At 48.1% G+C, this 24,572-nt stretch overlaps 1 protein-coding gene across 1 annotated transcript; it reads left to right on the top strand.

The window, feature by feature from the left end:
- The first annotated feature begins 19,474 nt into the window (after positions 1-19,474).
- On the top strand, positions 19,475-22,659 carry LOC120762963 (SUN domain-containing protein 5-like). Its single transcript, XM_040085935.1, has 5 exons — positions 19,475-19,523; positions 19,902-20,014; positions 20,546-20,713; positions 21,070-21,159; positions 22,516-22,659. Exons 1-5 carry the CDS (start codon positions 19,475-19,477, stop codon positions 22,657-22,659), a joined length of 564 nt encoding a protein of 187 aa, XP_039941869.1.
- Positions 22,660-24,572: the final 1,913 nt, after the last annotated feature.

Genomic DNA, 24,572 nt, shown 5'->3' with positions numbered 1-24,572 from the left:
TTTAATAGTAAATAAGATGGTTATAAAAATAGAATTAGAGTAAAAAAATTGAACAGTTTTAGAGTTAGGACAATACAAGACAATAAAAACAAAGTTACAGACGTCTGGGTGCCTCTCCCGAGCCACAAGCTCTGAAGAAGGACCCCTGTTAACAAAAAATTATCTCTTAAAAGCAATAGCCTGTTGAATATTCATACGATTTATACATAATGCATAAATTCCATTCTAACTAAGAATTGTCTCTGGTTAGTATCACTTTTTTCCTTTAATCTCTATGGCATCCACCAGGCTGAGAAAAGCAGGAGGAGCTGGTCTCTTCTGATAAGAAAGTAGTAAATTCTTTCTTCTTTGAAAGATTTATATTTTCCTGTGGTTGGTACATAAAAACTACATTTTAACTACAAAACTACATTTACCATACTCTCAAAATATTAATACCACATTAACAATTAGCACAACATAACACATATAGTAAATATCTTGCGTAGAGCCATATAATATGCACTTTTCACACCCAGCAAGGTTTTTCTGATGGGGCACCTTCTGCCTAGGAGCAATCGCTGCGTGTCCTCGGTACTCGGTGGTATTTCAGTTGGTAAGCTCCTGAGTGACAACGGCAATACTTTTCCATGGAAAGGAAATCCTCAGGTAATCCTGAGGATTTCAGGTGCAGATAAGAAGCTGCCTGGTGGAGGCCAAGGGCAGCTTTCTGTCCTGGCACGTTTGGTGTGGAAGCACTCCCTCCATTTGTACAGTTACGGAGTTGGTGTCCGTCTTTGGAAGGTGGTCTCCTGAAAGGGTCAATTTGGCACGTGGTTTCCACTTCTCAGAGGTGGTCTCCTGAAATTCTGGCTGTGTCATTTTTCTGGATAAGGTAAGCAGCTATACTCAGTCTCGGTGTGCAGCTGATGTAGTACCCAGGGCAGGGAATGCCCAGGAGCAGAGTTCTGGCACCTTTGAATGGGGTCAGTTCCTGGATTTTCTATTTGGTAGGAGTGAAGCCTCTTTCTTTTGAGATGGGCTCACAGTTCCTCTCTTTGTGTGGTGCAATTCAACGGCTGCAGTTGAAGTTGTTAGCAGCAACATCTTTCTCAACCGGCACTTTTGTGAGCTGTGTTTTTGCCCAGTGTTTTCAAATTTGAAACCGGTTTCTATGAGAGTTGAAAACATTTACTAGCACAAAGGAACCTTTGTTGCCGTTTGAGTGTGGTGCAAATAAGAGTTTATACCTGGAAGGGGAAGAACAGCAAAATAATTCTGTCCTGACAGAGTTGATTCGGGAGCAGGGACATTTTCAGCCTGGCTCTGCCCTCGGGGGTTTCGAGCCGGGCTGGGCGCGTTTCGCTCTTTCGCGAGTCGGCAGCGGCATCGTGTGGTTTTGCTGAGAGCTGACGGTGCCCAGGGAAAAGCCGAGCGCTTTCCTGGCCCCGTGGGTGTGGGAGCAGTTTGGGAAGAGCTCCGCTGTGGATCCTGGCTCTCGGAGCGAGAATGTGATGGTGCATATAGGTGGGAAGGAAGACAAATGGTTTAATTGTCGGCTGTGCAGTTTATAGGCTGCAAAAGAAAAGTCCCACACGGCCTCTTTCTTTCAGAACCTTTTCTGTGGGACATGCTCAACATGTAGTTCACATCCTTTGAATCACAATCCTGGATACATGCAACTTTCCCCCAAGCTCTGTGTACCATCTGCTCTGTCACTCTTGTAGATCCCAAACCCCTTCAAAACCTCCAGCACCTGCTCTCATACAGAACAGTCCTAGAACAAACCCCAGTGTTTATGTTCATCTTCCCCCTGCAGTCTGCAAACCAGACTGGACACACTAGTGATTCACACCCCCTCAATCATATAGAGCATCACATTCTCTCGAGGTGGCTGAGTCCATCACTAAAGAGAAGCATCTCCAGCTGCAGTTTGGACTGAGAGGTGTGCCAAGACAGCATTCAGTGGCCTTCCCTCTTCCCTGTGATATTCTCAACACAATCACATTCACACACCTTCAGTGCTGCAGCTATATCTTACAGAAAAGTGAGATACAGGACAGAAACTGTTCCTAAATTACCCCCTTCTAGCAGCATTTAAACTGCTCGCAGCGTGCTGGGGCTGTGCAGCTTCCTTCTCACATGTATGTGCCACGGCATTTTTCCACTCTCACAGCTCCCTTTCAAACACCCAGCAGCTGCTGCCATAAAAAAGGCTCTAGAAGAAAAAGGCAGTGCTGGGCTGCACCTTCCCCTTTCTGCATGAAAGCCACATCAAACTCACCGGTGCACTCTGCAGCTTTCCCTGTCCACTACATCTGACCATAATGTTCTCTAGGTCCTGGAGTCCAAAGCTAAATGGAATTGTTTCCACATAGGGCACGGACAGGAAAATGTTCTAGCCCAGGTAGCTTTTGCTGGCTTTTCCCCATTACCACTGATACCTTGGGTTTGGAAGAGAGGCAGTCACGCTCCCCTTGCAGCCTGCACGCTCATCCACAGTGATCTGCAGGTTCATTCTCAGCCCTGTGTAAGGTTTCCCTTTCCCTGAGTGTGATATCAACAGAACACTGTGCCAGCACTAAGGTCTGCAGCTCACAGCTTCTGTCAACACAGCACTTCCCTCCTCAGCTCTAAGCACCACCACATTCTATCAGTCTTGAGTCTGAATCTAACAGCAAAATTTTCCGACTACATCTCACACGGATAACTGTGCCAGGACAAGGAGCTTGCTCGGAGCTTGCCCCTTGTGTGTGGAAACTTGTATTTGCACCACAGTCAAGTGAAGTTCTCCTTCCTTTACAACCCACAGGGCGCCATCAGACCGCTGTGCTCTGCACATTCCTTCTCAGCTGTGAGTGTCATCATGGATTTTACTGCTCACAATGACCAAACATCCGGATATACCTCTCACACAGAAAAATGTGCCAGAACAAAAACATTTTCTTCCCATTGCCCAGATTGTAGTGGCTTCTTGAAGGGCTTCGAGGTTAAAGAACTAATTCAGGAACTGCTTCTCTCCTGGCACATGTGGTTGAAACGCTGCCGAAACAAAGGCACACCTAGCAAGTGCTTCTGTTCTGGCACGTATCTTTGTACAAAAGCACACTGACAAATTTAGAACTGCGTGATCTTAGCTGAAATCGAGCAGAAAATTGCAGAGCAGCAGAGTGAGAACGCAGTTCACACGATGCAGTAGGGAAAGGGATCTCCCCTTGTGCTATGAATGCAACTGTAAGAGGCATGGTCTGAGCAAGCTTCTTGTCTTGGTGCATTTATCCGTGTGAGATGTGCTATAAATGCATGTTACATTATTGGCTTTTTGCAAATATTAAGATGAATACTATATGTATAATGTTAGAATAACTTTGCTGTATAAATATAGCTTTTATTTCTGCTATTAACAAAGTTTAGAAATAGAAGTGAGGTAGCTAACATATAGTTATGCTTGTAATTAAACTATGTGCTTAGTTAAAATAACACCCAATGAACATATGATGAAGACTTTGCTACTACCATATTAATTATTAGCACCTGCTGTCTGTAAAAAATACAGATTAAAACCCAAACTAAAAGTAATAATAATAAAAGACCAAAACCACAGCTAAGAAACACTCATGCTTTAAAAAAGCGGACTCAAAAAAGAGCCATACAAAATAGTTCCTAAAATATATAAATTAGCTTATAAAAAAGTATAAATATGCATAAGTCTATAAATATACAAGCTAATGTAATAAAAAAGTATTTTAAAAGTATCTCCAAAAATAATAAGTGTGCTCTTAGCTACTCTTAGCTAAATGCCAAACACCCAACCGTTTAACCCTTTACTTTATCTCTGTCTCCTGTTATCTTTTTATTAAACCTTTTAAATTTTACCAAGAAAATTAACCTCGTTTTTCACAGATGTAACTGAAAACTTTTCAGTTTAGAGTCGGGCTAACAAGAGAGGCGGAAGGTGATGGTAGAACCGATAAGGAATGTGCACAGCACAGGTGTGCTCCACCCAAGTGTTGCGTTGTGCTCTGTGTTATTTATTTTCATACTGTACTTTATGCTATTTATTTTCATTGTAATAGTTTGTTCTGCACTCCCCTGTTCTCCTAAGGAATGTTATGTTCTAAGGTTTGTCCCTGCCCCTCTTCCCTGTCAATCCTCCCATATTTCTCCCAGTCCCCTCCTACGGGCCCTGCCTGTCATTGCATTGTTCCTCCAGCTTCTAGAGAGTTCGGGTGAGGACATGGAGTGACAGGGCAGGAGCCAAGGAAGTTCCTCCCTTTATGTTCTCACTGGTTTCTTTAAATATCCCTCCAACCTTGTCCCTCACTGGATGTTGGTTTGTCTCCTCCCTTAGTTCCCTCCCCTATATTTAATCCTGGAGCTCGTCACCCCTGCGGCTCAGCTGGAGCAGCTTCTCTGAGGTTTGGATGTCCCCGGGTGGGACTGAATAAACACCTTGGACTTTGCCCTCCAACTGAGCCCAACTCCTTCCTCCACCATCGGTGTGGTCCCTCCCGTGATAAGGGGAAAACCCCCTTAGCTGCTCCTCTGGTTCCCAAACTCCAGAGGCGTGTTCCCCGACTGATCACAGTGTTGAGCTAGCTTGGGTGGAAGGAGCAGCTGCTCTGAGAAGGACACTGTGACACCCAAGCAGTGAGCTGGACACTGTGACACCCAAGCAGTGAGCTGGACACTGTGACACCCAGGCATTGAGCTGGACACTGTGACACCCAAGCAGTGAGCTGGACACTGACACCCAGTGAGCTGGACACTGACACCCAAGCAGTGAGCTGGGCACTGACACCCAAGCAGTGAGCTGGGCACTGACGCCCAGTGAGCTGGGCACTGACACCCAGTGAGCTGGGCACTGACACCCAGTGAGCTGGGCACTGACACCCAATGAGCTGGGCACTGACATCCAAACAGTGAGCTGGGCACTGACACCCAGTGAGCTGGACACTGACACCCAGGCATTGAGCTGGGCACTGTGACACCCAAGCAGTGAGCTGGGCACTGCAACACCCAGGCAGTGAGCTGGACACTGACACCCAGTGAGCTGGGCACTGACACCCAATGAGCTGGGCACTGACACCCAAACAGTGAGCTGGGCACTGACACCCAGTGAGCTGGACACTGACACCCAAGCAGTGAGCTGAACACTGTGTCACCCAAACAGTGAGCTGGGCACTGACACCCAAGCAGTGAGCTGGACACTGACACCCAAACAGTGAGCTGGACACTGTGACACCCAAGCAGTGAGCTGGGCACTGACACCCAGGCATTGAGCTGGACACTGTGACACCCAAGCAGTGAGCTGGACACTGACACCCAGTGAGCTGGACACTGACACCCAAACAGTGAGCTGGGCACTGACACCCAGTGAGCTGGACACTGACACCCAGTGAGCTGGGCACTGACACCCAAGCACTGAGCTGGACACTGATACCCAAGCACTGAGCTGGACACTGACACCCAGGCAGTGAGCTGGACACTGTGACACCCAAGCAGTGAGCTGGACACTGACACCCAAGCAGTGAGCTGGATTGCTGCTGTGCCAGCACATTGTGCTGTGTGGGCACGTGGACACTGGGGACTCTAGGGTGAGAAAAAGGTGATGCTTTGTCAGGCTGAGAAAAGACCTGTGGTGCACCGTGGTTGTGTGCACAGGCTGCAAGAGGAGCGTTGCTGCTGTCTGAGGCTCCCACTCGATCCGTGATCCAAGGAATGAGAGGTTTGTGTGTACAAACAAACTGTGGGTCTGCTGGTGGATGAAGGTAGATAGTGAGCTAGATAAATTCCATAGGAGCTCCAATGACTGACACAAGGAAAAGAAAAAAAAAAGGGGGGGGGGCAGGATACACATTAGAAGGGGGTCTGGATTAGGTGATTTGGGAAGTCTGTACCTCTCAAATATCCAATGGGAAAAGAGATGAATACGCTGCCAGGAAATCAGGATAAAAAGGAGGCTTCGTCCTCTAACAATTTGAGAGACCCCGTGGGAAATGCCCATGAGCTCTCCTTTTTTCTGAATAGAGTAACAGAACTCCTCTGTCCCCTCTTTGGACATAAACCTCTGGTGTTTGTGGATTCATTTTCCTGACAATAACAGGTTCAAACCACAGCAGCAGAGGCAAAGAAGAGAGATGCACTAAAAGCCCACCCTGTATGAGAAATTAGCTCTCCTGTGTGTCTGTCCCTTTTGAATTCTTAGTTGTACGAGGATAAGCAGCTCTCTTATGAATTTTCACTGAAGAAAGCATCGTACTTCCTTCCCCTGAGCAAGGAAGGCTTTGTCCCAAACGTGACACTCCTGAATATGCTGGGAAAGCTTGCTGGCTCTGTGGGGATTGGGAATCTGAAATGTCACAGAGCCTTAAAATTCACAAAATAAACAGAAATGGACAATTCAGATAGCTACAAATCAACAAGTTCCTATAACCACTAATATGATGGAAGTGCTTCTCTAGAAGTTACAAGCAAGAACGCAGATGGACCTGATGCTATGACAAGAATTATGCTCTAAGACCAAAACTGCAATTAGTTTCAGAGACAACAGTAAAAACATCCCAAATGTGTTGTGTAAATAACCCAAATGTAAAGAAAGCTGCAGCTAAGTGATGTGAAAAGAGTAATACTTCCCAGGCAACACTGACTGACATATTTCTCTGAGTTGCCAAAGTGTAAACAATAGAAATATCTACTTGTTTTAGTGGAATTCTTTTCAAGATGATGGGAGCCTTCCCTTGCCACACCAGTGATGTCAGGGAAGTTATGAAAGGAAATAGTCCCCAGACTTGGAATTCCTGAATGATGGTCCTCAGTCAATGGGCCCCGTTTTATTTCAGAAGGAAAGTTTTTACTGTCCAAGGAGCATCAAAATTCCTCCTGTTGAAATGGGATTTATATGCTCCCTGGAAACTGCAGGTTAGTAAAAAGGTAGAAAGAATGAATCAAGATTCTTTTAAAAAAAAAAAAAAAAAATTGCCAGGAAACTCAGCTCAAATAGGTAGATATCCACTGCATTGATGAGGTAAGGATCAGTCCATGAGTCACAGGAGGGAGTCCTTTTGAAATATTATATGGGAAATCATATCTAATTAATGGGATGGACAATTGAAGTGATCAGGTGATGCTAAAGGGAAAGCATGGCAAAAGATTATTTGCATTCTCTTCCTTTCGTTTTATCCTCTTTTCATATGCAGTCAGTGAGCACATTTGTCCCTGGACATGTCCTGGACACAACGTTCCACCTGGAAACTTGTTTTATATTCCCAAGTGGAAAGCTGGACTGCTGAAAGGAAAGTGGAAAGGATCTTGCATTGTAATAATTTTCATAGCTCCATTGATGCCAGTTTCCTGATAAGCTGCTGTAGGATTCAGTGCTTACATGTGCGTTCATTTAAGTGATGGAATCGACTGTTTTTCCAAAACAGAGATCTGTCAGAGAATGATTGTTGGCTGCTGTGGTCCAGGGGCAGAGCTGAGCGTGTGGTTCCATGGGTGCAGCCCCCCTGCCCCGGCTGTGCCACAGCTCTGGCAGCCACCCTGGGGCAGGACAATGCTCCGAGTTCCCATCTGGAGCCGGACAAGCTCCCAGGAACATTTTCACATCAGGGTGTGGACCCTAAGGTGAAATGTGAATTGGTGCCCTTCAGGAGTGAAAAAGGGAGTGGAGAATTTCCTAGGGATTTTCCTTGTTAGATCTCAGGGATTCCCATGACCTTTAACAGCCCATTGGCAGGATTTAAGCACACATTTAAAGTCAAGCACTTGCCAGCTGCCCTCCTGAGGTGTGGCTGGAATCCACCTGTGAGCTCCTGTTCCCTCCACAATGGAGAACACTTTTTTAATTTAGTGATGAAAGCAACTCCTGAGTTACACTGATGCTCAGCACCTGTTTTAACTTCGGGTCCCACCACATCCTTTCCCAGCTGTCACATAACGGCAGGGATACATCAAACCAGCCCCATAAACATATCCTGCACCTTTTTTTCTTTGACCTGGAAGGGCAGTACGTGATCCTGCTGGGCCATCTCTGCTGCTCTGTGTGGGAGCCAAGGTGGTGTCTTCACATTCCAGAATAAGGATTTTGCTATTTTTTTAAGTGACTTTGGAGCCTCCGTAAGGTTGGCTGGAGGAAAACAGCAACCTCTTCTATTTCCTGTGGTGTTTGCTCATTCCTGTGCATCCCATTAAAGTTATATTCTCACAAGTTGGCAAGCAGAATCTATCACTTTAATTTAGGCTTTGGTCTAATAGTCATGAATATCAATACTGAAAGTCTTTCTGAGGTTTGGCTCAGGCCCCTATAGGCATTTTATAAAACTGCCTCTGGCCACTGTTTAAATTTACCTTTTTTCTCCCCTCTGTTTATCTTGAGTGTTGAAACTCTGAAAGAGGCCAACGGATTGTTCTCCCTCAGTTTGCTCCGTCCTTTGTGGGGTGTGGTTAATGTTTGCTCCTTGGCTTTGCGGAGGAGAAATTCCATTAACACACCACCAGATTTGCCCTGCTCATGTTGGACACAAATGAAAAGCTTCCTCCTGCCTGACCTTTGCAGGTGACCAACTGGTTCTCGTAGCGTGGCTTTGTCAAATCACTCTCCAGGACCCAAAGTTACCCAAAGCAGTGAGGTTGGCATGAAGAGCATCCTTCTGTAATATATGTCCTAAAGTTAATTCGTGTTGAACAATATATAATGTAATTGAATATATCTTGTGTCTTAGGGTAACTTTATGATGCTTGTATCTTTAATTGTCTGTTCTGTTTGTGCTGTATATTGAGTCTTGTGCTTTTAAGACTGGTTTTAAGAGTAAGGAGAAGCACGGAGTTTGTTTTGAGAAAACTGCCTGACTCCTCCACATTTTGCTGTGGACAGCGTGTTCGGCGGAGGCTTGGAGAGACTGCAGGACAAAGATCTTGTTTTGCTTTTAGTTAGTTTTAGCTAGCTAGGGCAGAGAAGTTCTTTGGACTGTTTTTTTTCTTTTTTCTTGGAACTGTTTAAACCTGCTCTGGACTGAAAACCCAGGGCAGCACTGAGGGCTGCACCTGTGGCCCACTGGGGCCTGGACCTCGGCATTTTCCAGCAGTGCCGGAGAGACTGGGACTGAGGAGAGACTGAGAGAGAGAGCCGAGCTACACCCACGGCAAGGACTTTCTCAATTTGCCATCTCACTTCAGAAGGAGAGGTTTTATTGTTTCATACTATTCATTCTTTATACTTGTATGCACTTCATTTGTTTAGTAAAATAGTTTTTTCCACTTTTCTCCAAAGAGGGTTTTTTTTTTTTTACCGGACCGGTTGGAGGGAGGGGCCACTTGGGTTTTCTTCCTTAGAAGGATCCTATACAGGAGTTTTCTCCCAAATTTGTCCCAAACCAGGACATCTTGTAACAAGATTTTAGTTGAAATGGAGTTTAAAATCTATAAACCAAAAAGTGTATACCGGGTTAACCGGGACGACAGCTGCACAGGGGAGACACGAGTAAATCGAGTAAATCGCTGCCGGGAACCTTGCAAAGGCCACACAAAAGGACGGAAACGGGAGATGGGTGCTCTGATGATCCCCTGATTGTATCAGATCACTGTCTTATCTGTTCCGGCCAGATGCTCCAAAAACTTCTCCGGACACGGCCATCAGGACATTGTTCTGCCTTCGAGAAACTATTCATCGGACCCCGGACACGGACATGAATGTTTAATGAAGCTACCTCAAGGCATGAGTCTCACGGTCTCAGCCGGTCCCCAGCGAGAGACTGTATAAAAATCCGCGGCTTGGAGACCCAAATTGTGAATTTAGGGGGTGACAGACTGACAGAGTGTGTTACCGTGTTCACCCAGCGCCGAAGCCCCGGGGTTCGACGCTGTCCTTTTAATTGTGGTATCGGAGACTGTTATTTTGTCTCAAGATAAAATTCTAAATTTTGATTTACTGAATTTGGTCTATCGTATTTATTACACTTCCCACCTGGGCTTCTCTGTCCAGCTCTGGGGCCCCCAACACACGGAAAGTTGGAATGATCAAAGGGCTGGAACGTCTCTGCTCTGGAGACAGACTGGGAGAGATGGAGCTGTTCAGCCTGGAGAAGAAAGAGCTCTGGAGACACCTTAGAGGCCCTCCCAGTGTCTAAAGGGGCTTACAAGAAAAAGGACAAAGGCTTGGAGCGACAGGACAAGGGGAGAATGGCTTCACACAGAGAGGGCAGCGTTAGATCAGATATTGGGGAGAAATTTTCCCCATGAGAGTGGTGAGGCCCTGGCACAGATTGCTGTCCCATCCCTGGAAGTGTCACAGGGTGGGTTGGACAGGGCTTGGAGCACCCTGGAACAGTGGATTGTGGTGTTTGTGGCGCCTTCCAACCCACCCCAGCCTGTGACTCTGTGATTTATTGCTGGTGATTCTCTGCTTTTCACTCTGAAGGCTGGAAATGTGGGTTTCAAGTGGGTTGCAGGTTTCACGGTTGAAGGCAAAGCTGCTGCTCTGTGTGTTTGCTTTTCACCTCTTCCCTTATCCTCTCCTGTGCCTTTTCCTGCGTGAGGCTACTTTCGTGGTTCACCTTTTCTGGTGGAATGAGCTGTGACACCAAACTGAGGGAAAGGGAACGGGGCCAAGAGAGGTGTTGCAGTGTTTAGTTTGCAGATTTTATCCATAAGCCCCGTGCAGAAAACACAGCATGTCTGTAGGGCAGCAAGCTCTGCAGATTTTTATCATCTACAGCTGTTTCTATGAATACAGGACTTCACAGAGAAGATTCACGCAGTGCTGTGCTTCTTGTAAATGGAATTGTTTTTTTTTTTTATTCTTGCTAGGTAGCAAGTGCCAGCTGATAGCTTGAGAAGGAAATCAAAAAATCATAGAATCTCCTGAGCTGGAAGTGGCCCACAAGGATGATCGAGTGCAACTCCTGCCCTGCACAGACACCCCAACAATCCCACCTGAGAACAACCTCCAAATGCTCCTTGAGCCCTGGCAGCCTTGGGGCTGGGACCATTCCCTGGGACAATACTGGGGTCCAGATTGGATTGATTATCAGGTTTACGAGACATAAACCTTCTGGTAAAAAAGGAAAACGTTGATTGATTGCATAGGGTGTTGTACTATGTTTAGTAATTTGATGTTGACAAAATATTTTGTGGATGTCTATGAAGTTGCAGGTGCTATCATTCTTGTGGAGGAATGTACCAGCAGAGCTAACCTTTTTCTCTTTAAATAGAGAGAAGAATGATTTAATTTCACTTAAAGTGTGCTCTTTTGCCTATTATAGCTTGGAGGGGTGGATTCTTACCTGTTAAAAAAAAACCCAAACCAAATCTTTGACTGTGATTAAGTGTAGGTGGAGCACCTGAGCTGGTGAAAGTCAGATAATCTCTCACTGATATCCACAATTAGCAGAGCTGTTGCAATCAAGACCTAGAAATACAGAGACATTAATATTAAATACAGACAGCTCGAACCTAGCAGTCAAGATAGAGAACAATTTTCTTCACTAACACTTTTTTTTTTTCCATTTTAAAGTGTGTAATTTAATAAATACAGATGTATTTGAAACTCGAGTCATATCCTTCCTAGTTTATGACAAGCATGTGGCAGATACGACTTTTCTGCTTAAAGAAATGTTGAGCTGGAGTGGAAAAAAAGTTTCATGGAACAAGTGTGATGTCACCGAGACGCACAAAGCAGTCACACGCAGACAAGAGATTTTCGCAGAGGTTCTTCTGATCCAGCTCCCAGCTGAAAGAGCGGAGAGAAGAGAGACCCCTTTGTTTATTTTTTTACTTTTTCTACATTTTGGGGTCTAGCAGAAGATTGGCTTTTTGGGGTTTCCACCCCTCAGCCTCAGTGGCCAGACCAATTGTCAGTTACAATTGTTTTCAGGTTAGAAATATGCAAACAAAGGACAGAGAATGAAAAACAAAGGATTTGTTTATCTTACTTCTGTGGGAAAGGTAGAAAACTGCTCTAATATTCTACAGTAACTAAAAGATCTGACTCCGTTTATGAAAATCAAAAGGCTAATAAAGAAACTCAGAAAAACCAGGGTAACAGTGTGAAAGAATAAAAAGGGATGAAAGGGCTTATATTCTCTTTTGCCTATTTAGTGGTACGAAAATTCTGATGATGACATCCCTCCTGGCTCTGAGGGAGCAGTGAAATATGATCCTTTATTTAGTTTATTTAGGTATTCACGCTCTATAGTAACGACATAGAGAAGAAGCCTTTCTGGAAAGTTCTTCCTCTTGACATGGCTCACCTGTGATGTGTTGGGGTGAGGCAGGGACAGCTGCAGGTGAAGGTGAACATTGGTGGCATTGCAGCATCTCCCCTCACAGCTGCAGAGCTGCAACAGCTTTCCTAAGCAACAGTGCAAGATTCCCAGTTCTTTCCTATTTCTGCATCAGCAGAAAACCATCTGGGCCAAAGAGCTTTTTGGTGAAGCAAAGTGTGGAAGAAAGACGTTTCCTAGAATAGGCAGAATAGGCTGTGTGTATATATATATATATATATATACTTTTTTTTTTTAGGTTTTTTTTGGGGGGGGGGAGTATGTTTGGTTTTTTTGGGGGTAGAAGCTTAATTCTCCACAGAGGTGAAAGTTAGCTGGAACTTGCACCTGCTGGCCTGCTTCTTCTTAGTTATTCCTCTTCTTTGACTGAAGAACTGGAAGGCTGACCAAGCCAGACAACTGGGTGTCTGGCCAGCCCAGTACTAAAACAGCGTGTTGTTCCCAAATAGGTGTAAACTTCAATCAGAGTAAAAGCTGTTGAGAGAGCCGTGAATTGTATCCCATCCTGCAATCAAATTCTTGACTGTTCACTCACTACTGTTGACTGAACTGTAAATTACTTTAAAATAGCACTTATAAAGTATAATTTTCCATACCAGCAAATTCTTGGTACCATAAGAGAAACTTTGTGCTGAGAAGGTGCTATAAACACATGGCGATGTTTGCACATATAGATTTTGTCTTCCTTCAGATGAAATTATCTCTTCATTTCAAAGCTTAGCAGAAGGATTTTTGGGTTTATCGTGATCCTGTATACAACTGTCAGCCCTCTGCTGCAGGTGCAGCATAAGGACTCAAGTTGTTTAAGCATTAAATTAAAGTTTTATTTTCCATTTAGCTGTCATTTTCCCCCTCCATCTTAATTCTTATCTTTAAAATGACAGTTTAAATATTTGCTTGCCTGCGGTAAAACAGTGCCATGCTTATCCCGTTAAGATGAACTACTTATCTGAAAAGCAGAAAGCCGAGATGACCAAGAAAGCTGTTAGGAGAAGGAGGCCTACAGGAGAGCTGGAGAGGGACTCTGGACAAGGACCTGGGCTGACTGGACAAGGGGGAATAGCTTGAAGCTGAAAGATGGTAGATTTAGATTGGATATTAGTAAGAAATTCCTCCCTGTGAGGGTGGGCAGACCCTGGCACAGGGTGCCCAGAGCAGCTGTGGCTGCCCCTGGAAGTGTCCAAGGCCAGGTTGGACCGGGCTTGGAGCAGCCTGGGACAGTGGAAGGTGTCCATGCCCACGACACAAGATGGTCTCCCTGGTCTCTTCCAACACAAACCATTCTGGGGTTTTAGTTTATGTCCTTCAGCTGGCCAAAGCTGAGGGTGGAGAAGAAGAAAGGGAAGCACAAGAGAGCAGGTCCCTAAGGAAGGTTTGTGAGGGTGAGGAAGAGCCTTGCAATGAGGCTCAGAGTGAACCCCCTTGTTTCTAACCTCCTCACAAAGCCTAGATTCAGCTAGGTCTAATCTTAGCCTCAGATTTTGACAATGGTTTATGTTTAACGGAATTATCCAAACAAAGTTTATAATAGTTAATACTGAATGCTACGTGGAATTTTTTTATTAATTCAGCATGCCATCAGTCACTTACTGAGGATCTGTTTCAGTTAAGAAATCTCTCTTCCTTGGGTGTGGAAGGACCTCTTAATTTCAGGTAAGGAATCTGAAACCTAGAGTGGTGCCCCAGTTCGAGGGGAGAGTCACTGGTATGCAGTCCAGCTGCCACCCAGGGACAGCTGAAATTTGGCTTATCCTGATGGTAATATTTGTAGAGTGAAGCAGTTGGCTGCCAGTCAGTAGTTTAGAGAAGATAGATGTCTTTGTTTTGGCTCTGTTATCTTCTTCTGTACTTTAGTTATTTTCCACTTTTGGGCTTTGAAACCACCTTTAAAAATATTTTTCCACGGCACCTTCACTTCCTTGTACACAAGCCAGGAGCTTTCCAGCTCACAGGCCCACCACATGGTGTGAGCATAATCACTTCCCTGTACCTGAGCCAGGAACTTCGCAGCTCGCAGATCCACCACAGGGCGTGGGGTTTGTTGCTCCACAGTTGGCCTGACCCAAAGTACAGCTGAGGGTCAAGTGTATCCATAAGAGGCACCACAGCAATATTTATAAAACTGCCTTGGGGCCGCAGTTGCCATCTCTCTCTCTTTCACTGCTTATGTTCCTATACTTGCAACTTTTTTTCCAATAGACGGGAGAGTTTTCTTCTAATTACAAAATTCAGTGTCAGCACGTGACTGGTTGTTATGAATGGAGATGACAGCTTAGGCAAGTCCTGCCTTTGACTCGCTTTTCTGGCTCTATTTGAGGTGGCCTGCCCCCCAAAAGCCTCTCACTTGCAAGTTCTTAAGCATGGCCAATTAGGTTTATTACGAAATGAATTATTTATTGAGTAGACACAAGATTAACAGCTTTAGGACTTTAAACAGACTGCTTATGCAGGATGAAACAAAACCTACTAGTAGATAAAAAGGTACCTATATTAGCTAGTGAAGAAATAGTATAGACTAGGAGTCAATGTAAGTTGTCAGCAAATTGATGATGGAGTACACACAAAGTCTTTTCACTCAATTCCCAGGAAAATATCTGTGGAATTGGTCCAAGCTCTGGGGAGAAGTCCTACACGTCTCCAAGGCATGTGTAGGAGACTTCTGCATCCATAAAAGTTTGTGCAGCTTTTATAGTTTTTAAAGCAAAGCGTCTGTCAGTCAGAAATGCCAGCTTATATCTCCACATCCTGTTCTCAAGGCCAGTTGTTTATTGCCAGCTGGGAGTTCCACCCCTGGTGCCAGAGAGAGAGATGATAACCCACTAACCAGAGACAACTCACTAGGCAGACAGGCCAGCCTGGGTTATCCCCTCAATTCATGTGATGGGGACAATGCCCACAGCCATGGCACCAGCTGATGGACAGGTCAGATCAGATCTTCTGTGCTGGGGGACGTCCTGCCACACCGGTTTCCAAGCAGTGGCTGGGGTAAATAAGCAGACAGGCAGAAGTGACAGCTCTTAATGGCTTTAGGCAAAGGATTTGGGTTCCCACCTGGCTTTTTGCTCCTTTCTTCAGTTACGTAAGACTCTGGTGCACACATGAGCATATTTTGTTGGATGCCCCATCGGAAATGCCGGATGGGTCTGTTCCAGCTGCTATGTTTGCGTTTGGCAAAGCCCAGTCCTCTCAACTTCTCACAGGTTTATCAGTAGGAGGCCTGAAGCTGGGTGCAGGGAGCTCCTTTTTTGCCCGCTTGCCTCCCTGCACATCTCCTTTTCTTGCCCATCTGGCTGTTTTGGCTTCCCTCTCAGCAGCACCGTGTGACCCATCAGTCGGTGCCGAGGGTACCGGGGCTGTCTTTGCCCTCCATCAACACAATCCCTTTCAGAGCAGGTTACAGTGACTTGCAAGGGGAAGGGGAGCAACAGAGGGCATATCTTCATGGTTCCCTTTCCTTGGAGAACAAATGGGATCTTGTGTCACTGAGACACACAAAGCAGTCACATGCAGACAAGAGATTTCGCAAGGCAGAGGTCCCTCCGAACCAGCTCCCAGCTGAGAGAGCGGAGAGAAGAGACCCCTTTGCCCCTTTGTTTATTTCTTACTTTTTATACATTTGTGGGTCTAGCAGAAGATTGGCTTTTTGGGGTTTCCACCCCTCAGCCTCAGTGGCCAGACCAATTGTCAGTTACAATTGTTTTCCGGTTAGAAATATGCAAACAAAGGACAGAGAATGAAAAACAAAGGATTTGTTTATGTTACATCTGTGGGAAAAGGTAGAAAACTGCTCTTAATATTGTACAATAACTAAAAAGATCTGACTCCATTTAAGAAAATCAAAAGGCTCAGAAAAACCAGGGTAACAATCTTGCATCAACGCAAGGTCTGAGCAAGGTGGTATTGCCCAGGCTGTAAGCCAGAAGGGAAAAAACACTCAGTGCAACTGAGGGTAAGCTGGGAGGAGGAAAAGGAGAAGAAATGAGACGTTAAGGATGTTTTATTGTGGCAGGGAACAAGGTGAATGCAAGGGCACTGTTTGTGCATCCACTCTCTCTGGTAATTATTTTGGCACTATGATCAGACCCAATTTGGTAGAAGTTCGAAGTTCTGGAGGTAAGAAATTTCCCACAATCTGGGATTATAGTGGGAACAACTGGGTAGAGGAAACAAGCTCAATTTAATACTTCTGTCCAGCAAAGACAACAGCAATAAACTTCTATAGATAACAGAGACTGATAGGAAAGGTATGGTTGCTCTAACCAGAAAATCACCTCAGAGTTAGTCACCAAGTCTGTCTTTCACATACAAAGCTGTGAGAAACTGGGCTTCACACATTCCAGGATGCGTGGTTCTATTAGTGTAAGGTGAACAGGCCCCAGCTCATGGTCTCGGGGCAGCCTCCCTTCCTGTGCCAGCCCAGGGAACAAGTGCCTGGCAGCACTGGTGCCACTGAGGCTGAGTCGTAATAACCCCCAGAGTTCAGACGTGTGTAACCCTGCAGCATCCTTCCACTCCAAACCATCCCGTGACTGCACGATGATTCTATGATTCCTGGCCCTCTGCAAGCTTCCTTTGCTTGTTTATATATAACTTACTAGTTAGGTGGTGGGATGAACCATCGAGCCTTAAGGCACTCCAGCACTGCCTTTGCAAACCAAAATGGGGACGCACAGAGACAGTTGCCACGTGGCTGTCACCCTGGGCACCCCAACTGTGAAAGCAGAGCCACCACCACTGTGAGGTCAGAGCAACTCCCTGCACAGCCCTGTGGCACGGGGACAGAACCCAGAGCGGCTGTGTGGCTGTCACACTGGGCAGACATCACCTCCTGCTGCAGCTGAGAAGGTAGAGCTGAGCACAGAGGGGTGGGGAGGAGAAAAGTTCAGCAGACAAACTGTTATGAGTCTTCCAAAGCACTGGCAGAGGGGACTGTGAAGCTCAGCAGCTACCCAGTGAGCTGGTATGGAGTGCGCTGCTCCTGCCCGGGGTGTCAGGTTGGAACAGCAGGATGGATGTGGCGTAACAAGGTCAGTGGGGTTGGAGCAGCACGGGGAAGCTGACAGGTTTCCTGAAGACCAGCCCTGTGATGGGTGAAGTCCCCATTCTGTGGGGATGGGTCCCAGCTGATGAAGAGAAGAGACTCAAGAGACAGGCATAACTTTTCTCTGGTTTCTTTTCCAAGGGATGTTCTTCAGGTGTATTTGGCAACTGGCGGGTGCCTTTGTCTCCCTGGGGAGAAATGTTCTGAGCCCATGCCATCCTCACAGAGTGCACACTACATGTTTCTGCTGTGGACAGAGGGCAGGATGGGAATGTCTGAGGGCCAGTGCAAGCAAAAGGGAGAACAGAGGGTGCTCCCTAACCAGCAGCACAGGACTCTCCCTTGGATGATGATGCTTGAGAACCGCTTGTGCTTTGGCCAATCTCAGGCAGAGCCAAAAGCAAGGCCTCTTGGCAGTGTCACTGGCACAGCAGAGCCAGAGCCTCCAGCTTTGGCTGCAGAAGGACAAACTGCTGCGTAGCCAAGCACTCAGGGGTGAGGCAAGCATCTGCAGGGGAAAGGTTTTCCCCAGCTCTCACAAGAGACTGTGTGGGTGTGGGAGAGCTCTGGAACCAGTGTCAGGCAAAGCTCCTGTGCTTCCTTGCTGTGAAGGGGTTTGCCTAAGGCTTGGGTAACCGACAGCCCCAGGACTCCCTCTCTTTCAGGAAAAAGATGGTCCCGCTGAAGAAGGGCTCTCATATCTTCATCTTTTTGCTCTCAGTGGCCCTTGGTGAGTTTTCATGAGCAGACTGAGAGTGGCAGCCTGGCTGTGCTGGATACCAGCTTTCCTTCAGGGCCATTATGTGTGGAAACTCCTGTGGCCCAAATGCTTCCCGAGGGTGCCTTTGACTGGGCTGGCTTTCGGACCCCCAGTAAGACCCCCAGGTTGTCTCACAGCCGTGCTACTGCTCTGGCCATGGGACTGAATGGCTTGCTGCAAGGTTGAGAGAGAAGGACACGGGTATTTCCAAGGCTGAACTGGGGATGCCCAGAGGGGAGCGGCTGTGCAAGGGATGGGGTGGGGCGGTACCTCTCCTAGCCCAGACAGCCTGCTCTTGGTGCTGACTGAAATGAGGGAAAACAGGGAGTAGAACTGGGGCAACACAACTGCAGACCATGCTGCGATGTCCTCTGAAGCCTGGGCTGATGGCCCTCAGTCAGAGGCACAGAGGGGTGATCCTGTTTCTGCACCCCACATTCACACCCCTCAGCTAACCTGCTGCCTGACCCCCAAGGGCCCCCAGGGTTTGCTGCCAGTCCTGTAACTCTCAGTGATGTGAATTGCAGCTGTTTTCTGCGGGACTGCCCTGTCAGGATGGTCACCCTGGACCAAGGGACTCGTGGAGGTTAGTGACTGTTGTGGGACAGGCACCTCCTGCAGGGGACTGCTGCTGACAGTGCTGGATAAATGTGAGGCTCTTCTGCTTCCACATAGCACGGCCCAAAGAAGAAGCAGATCGTGTGGTCTGTCCTGGGAAGCCATGGTGGCTCTGGCAGTAGATGTTCTAATCGAGAATTTTCTTTTTCAGGAGCTGCCAAGTGTATTTCCAGCAGGACTGAAAACCCTCTGGTAAGAGAGATTTCCTGAAGTGGAACTGTGTCTGTGCACAAGTGTCAGCTGACCTTGTGCTACCTGTGCTCAGTTTCCAAAGAGCAAAGGATCCTGTATTTCTGTCCTGCCTTTGCCTTTTGCTCAGCTTGGGCTGGAAAGAAGCCCTGGCAAAGCACGTGTGTCTCTTCCCTGAGCTCAGGTGCTTCACAGAAGGGATGGGCTGCTTTGACAAGATCTGCATTTCTGTCCCTACAGGAATTCACACACTTTGATTGAAACCCAAAGGTTGCAGAATCTGCTGGAAGAGGTCACTCAGCTGAGGGCAGAGATCAGTAGCTTGAAGGTGACCCTGCCATTTTGGGGAAAGAGGCTCCAGTGGGCAAAAGCCCCAAGAAAGCTCTCCTTGATACTGTTGGTGTCAGAACATTGCAGCCACAGCTGCTGTTCCTCAGTCCTTGTGGATCCCATCAGCAGCACAGAGCTTCTCAGCTCTGTGGGCATGGCTTGCCACGCGTGGCTGACACCGAGCTCTGCCCCTGGGGGTGACAGCAGCGTGCTGAACTGTCCACTGATGCGGTCCTCTCCTGTGTTTGCCCATGGCTTTCCCAGGAATTGGCCCAGATGGCTTTGGAATCCTGTGTCAAGACAGACTGGGCCCTTAAGAGCTCCGGTAAGGACACAAGCAGCCCAGCCTCCTTGCCTTGTGCTTGTCTGTGTCCTGTCCTCAGCCTCCACAACGATGCCTGGGGTTGCCCCCACACATGTTCCTATGTGGGTGGAAGGACTCTTTTTCTTTCCACTGCATCTGGAGAAGGAATGGCTGGCTTGTCCTTTCCTTCCTCCCAGCACTCTTAGCCGTGTGGGAGAGGCAGTCAGCAGGCATGCGGCTGCTGTCATTGCCCTTTGCTGCTGGGCACCCCCCAGGGCAGGGTGATGCAGACAGGACAGGTGGACATTGAGCTGGCCAGTGGCATCAGAAATGGTGTCTGAGCACCAAGCCCTGCCAGTCTGTAGCTGCTTGCAGCCATTTGCCCTCCCTTCCTCACAGGAGCCAGCATTGACACACAAAGAACTTCCCAGACCTACGACTGCAAAGAGGGCAGTCTCTGCAGGATTTTACGCCTCTTCTGGACTGCCAGCCCTCCTGATACTATTCTGCAGGTATTTTAGCAGAAATCATCAGTTTTCTTCCCTCCTGTGAATTTGGAAACTATTCTTGGGGGCTCTCCCCCTCAGCCCAGTGGTACTGATCAAGCCCATGGAGTAGATTGGATTCCTGAAACCAAAGGTGGAACACAGAGCTGGGCTTGCTGAGAAGCACCGGTTCCTCTCCAGAGGGGAGTGGAGCCAAACTGAGCTGTACTGCTGCATTCTGCCCACAGTCCTTGGCCACAGCTGGGTGAAAGGATTTCATTCTACCTGGTGACCCTGTGTCCACTGTCAACCCTAAGCTGAGTGTCTGGGCAGAAGCGCTTCTGCTTGGCCCGGACTAGAATGGTTTCTTAACCAGTATTCTCTCTTCTGCCATCCTGAGCCCACTTTGGCAGGCAGGGAAGTCCTTCTGCTCCTGTCCATTCCCTCACACGCCCCTTATTTTCAAACTGAAATAGAATCCACAGACATGCCAGCCCCACCGCCTCAAGCTCCACGGGCAGCTGTGTTGGCCCACAGGTCATTGCTCTTGTGTTGCAGCCACATGTTTACCCAGGAAACTGCTGGGCTTTCAAGGGGCATCAGGGACAGGTTGTCATCAGGTTGCCAGCACGAGTCTACCTGACTGCCATCACAGTGCAGCACATCACCAAAGAAGTCTCTCCAAGTGGGACCATCAACAGTGCCCCCAAAGACATTGCTGTGTTTGTAAGTCTGCTGGGCACTTCTGCTGAGGCTCTGGCCCCAGGGGGAGGTCAGGGAAAGGTCTTGCTTGCTTTTGTGCATCCTCTGAGCTTTGTGTCCTGCACTGTCCTGAGCACTGCTGTGCTCAGCGTGACACTTCAAGGGCCTGAGAGGTCCATCCTTCTTAAGACTCATTCTGGCCAAGCACCTGAGGGTTCTTGACCAAAACACAAGGCAGAGACTGAGCTCTACCCTAACCAATGCCAGACTACTGCCAGAGCCCTGGGAGAGACTGGGCATCCAAGAGGGCTGATCCAGTCTGTACATTCCCTCTTTGGTGGGATGAGCCCGACTCGCTCTCATTGTGCTTTGCTCCCGAGGGATTGGATGCAGACAGAGAAGAGGAAACTCTCCTGGGGATGTTCAGCTACAATGTGGAAAAAGATCCCATGCAGACTTTTGCTCTGAAGGTATGCTCCACACATGGGGGCCAGATGCCAGGGAGCAAAAGAGGTCTGTGGCAGGGAAGGTGCAAATGTTTCCTCCCTGGAGAGAGGATTGCTGCTGAAAGAGACCTGGTGGGGCCTGGAGGGCTGAGCAGCACGTGGCTGTGGTAGCCAAAGGACAGAGGCAGGCCTGTGGCAACACAGCTCCTGAGAGATCCCTGGCTGCAGCCACTGCCTTCAGAAAAGCCAGATGCACATGCCCAAACACGACCCAAGCAACAAACAGACCTTGTGCCATGGAGAAACAGGGACAAGTGGTGGCAAAAGGCATCAGGCATCACTCTTGTTCCACTCTGTGCCCTGCTGACATCGCCCCAGCACAGCATCCCCCTTCTCTCCTGCTGCTCTCAGTCTGCCAGGAGGAAGGCAGGCAGAGGGGATGGCGGGGGCTCAGTGGGGTGACACAGCAGTGGGGTGACACAGCAGTGGGGTGACACAGCAGCGGGGTGACACAGCAGCGGGGTGACACAGCAGCAGGTGACACAGCAGTGGGGTGACACAGCAGCGGGGTGACACAGCAGCGGCGTGACACAGCAGTGGGGTGACACGGCAGTGGGGTGACACAGCAGTGGGGTGACACAGCAGCGGGGTGACACAGCAGTGGGGTGACACAGCAGCGGGGTGACACAGCAGCGGGGTGACACGGCAGTGGGGTGACACACCAGCACGGGGTGACACAGCAGCGGGGTGACACGGCAGTGGGGTGACACACCAGCAGGGTGACACAGCAGCGGGGTGACACGGCAGTGGGGTGACACACCAGCACGGGGTGACACAGCAGCGGGGTGACACGGCAGTGGGGTGACACACCAGCAGGGTGACACAGCAGTGGGGTGACACGGCAGTGGGGTGACACAGCAGCACGGGGTGACACAGCAGCGGGGTGACACGGCAGTGGGGTGACACAGCAGCGGGGTGACACGGCAGTGGGGTGACACAGCAGCGGGGTGACACAGCAGTGGGGTGACACGGCAGTGGAGTGACACAGCAGTGGGGTGACACAGCAGCGGGGTGACACAGCAGCGGGGTGACACACCAGCCCCGTGCACAGGACCATGTCCCCAGCCCCTCTGTCAGCACAGAGCAGGGGGCAGAGGGACAGGAGGCACAGCCCCAGCTGGGGCAGCATGCAGAGGATGCCATGTGCCTTCCCTTGCCCCCAGCCTCCCCAGCAGCCCTAGTACCAGCAGTGAGCTTTGGATCTCTATTGCTTCTCCCAACTGCTTTTGGGAGCTTGTTCCTGAGCAGAAACAGGGCTGGCAGGGTAAGTCATGTTGATTTCACTGTTGTTTTTAACACCCCCATTTTCCCTCTTCACAGCACATGCTGCTCCCCAGAGCCTTTTCAGTAGTCAAACTTATTGTGAAGAGCAACTGGGGAAACCCACGGTATACCTGCATTTACCGAGTGAAGGTTCATGGAAAGATGGAAAAACCAGAAAGCTTTAATCAAGGGCTGAGATAAATAAAGAAGAAAATGCAAAAGAAGAAGAAAGGGCTGGGGGAAGAAGGGAAATGGGGGGAATGATGTGGCAGCCCAATGCTGATTTTTAGAGGATGCATATTGGACTGTGTCAGGTGAGTTTTAAGTAAGATATTAAGAATTATAATATCATTTAAACCCCTCTGTTGAAAGGGACCCATAAGGATCATCAAGTCCAACTCCTGGCCCTACATAGTTCAGCCCCAACAACCACACCATGTGTCTGACAGCTGGCTCAGTGCTGTGACCAGTTCTCTGGGAAGCCTGTTCTAGTGCCCAACTACCCTGTGAGGGAAGAACCATTTGGGTGAAGAACCTTCTGAGTGAAAACCTTCTGGGTGAATCACAGAATCTGCTGAGTTGGGATGGACCCACAAAGATCATCAAGTCAAAATGCTGCAGCTCCTGGCTCTGCACAGGACCACCCCAACAACCACACCCTGTGTCTGACAGCTGGCTGGGTGCTGCAGCCGATTCGCTGGGGAACCTGTTCCAGTACCTGAACCTGCTCTGGCTTCTGGTTCTTCAACCAGAAGGTTCTTCACTCAGAAGGAGAAGGTTCTTTACCCAAAGGTTCCTCACCTGTTTCTTCTGGACAGTTACAGGCTCTTCAGGAGGGCTAGGCAGGATAGAAGAGATGTAGGGGTCCCTTCTATGTCAGAGGTTCCATGGTTCTATGATTCTATGATTCTGTGATTCTATGACCAATTGTTTCCAACCCATCTCTTCTAAATCCCTGACAAAGTGCTATATTTGTCCTATCCCAGAAACAGAGTGGAAGCCACAAGTCCAGGGTTTAACACAATGGCAGAATGCATGGAAACCTCTACTCCTTGACCGTGGATGTGTAGTGAGAGACTAATTTGTGCCAGAGTCTAGCTCTACTGACTAAAATAAATAAAGCCATAGACCCTGGGAATTGTACTTCTACCCCTGTTTGATCGGTAGAACTGTAAGCAATAAATAAGGAAGTATGGGATGGGGACTCCACCACCTCCCTGGGCAGCCCCTGCCAAGGCCTGAGCACCCTTTCAGTGAAGAAATTCTTCCTGACACCCAACCTGAATGTGCCCTGGCCCAGCCTGAGGCTGTTCCCTCTCCTCCTGTCCCTGTTCCCTGGGAGCACAGCCCGACCCCCCCCGGCTGTCCCCTCCTGTCAGGAGTTGTGCAGAGCCACAAGGTTCCCCCTGAGCCTCCTTTTCTCCAGGCTCAGCCCTTTCCCAGCTCCCTCAGCTGCTCTTCATCAGACTTACGGCATGTGACTTTTAGCTAGGAATTCTCTGCAAACCCCTTTGTAGCAACCCCCTTCTGGTTTATTGCCACTTAAGACAATTTAGGACAGGCATTTAATTTTTTTGTTTGTTTGTTATCAAAAATTCAGTGAAATAAAAAAAACCTCCTGAACACAAATGTAGCATTAAGAAGAAGGCATTCTTTATTCAGCCAGATGCACTGGGGAGGGGGGATAGCTCCTCCCAAAGCTGTGCATGCTGAGTACAGCAAAGTTTCTGTTTCTAGACTGTATTTTTTATACATATTCATTAATTGTCCTGGACTAAAGATATAGATGATAATAATTTCCCTGAAATCATTAACATATTTTCCCTCACCTTTACCCACGTGTTGTTCTGTCCTGGGGTTCTCTCTGGTGGTCCCTGGTGGCCGTAGACCCCAGTGTTGCAGTCAGCCTGGCTGAGCTGGCAGGATGCTGAGGCTGGTGAATTCCCAGTTCTCCTTCTTACACAATGGGCATTGTGCAGTTTCCACAGCCAGTCATTCTGCAGAACGAGCGTAGTGTTAGCTCACCAGGTGTAGGCCGTTTATCATTTGGTAACAATTTTATTTGTGGCACTATCTTCATTCTTCCCCTCAGCCCAGTGTCTCAAATGAAAAAA

The sequence above is a fragment of the Hirundo rustica genome, chromosome 24 (genome assembly GCF_015227805.2).
Source record: "Hirundo rustica isolate bHirRus1 chromosome 24, bHirRus1.pri.v3, whole genome shotgun sequence".
Classification (NCBI taxonomy): domain Eukaryota; kingdom Metazoa; phylum Chordata; class Aves; order Passeriformes; family Hirundinidae; genus Hirundo; species Hirundo rustica.
This window is presented reverse-complemented; position numbering and strand designations above follow the sequence as displayed.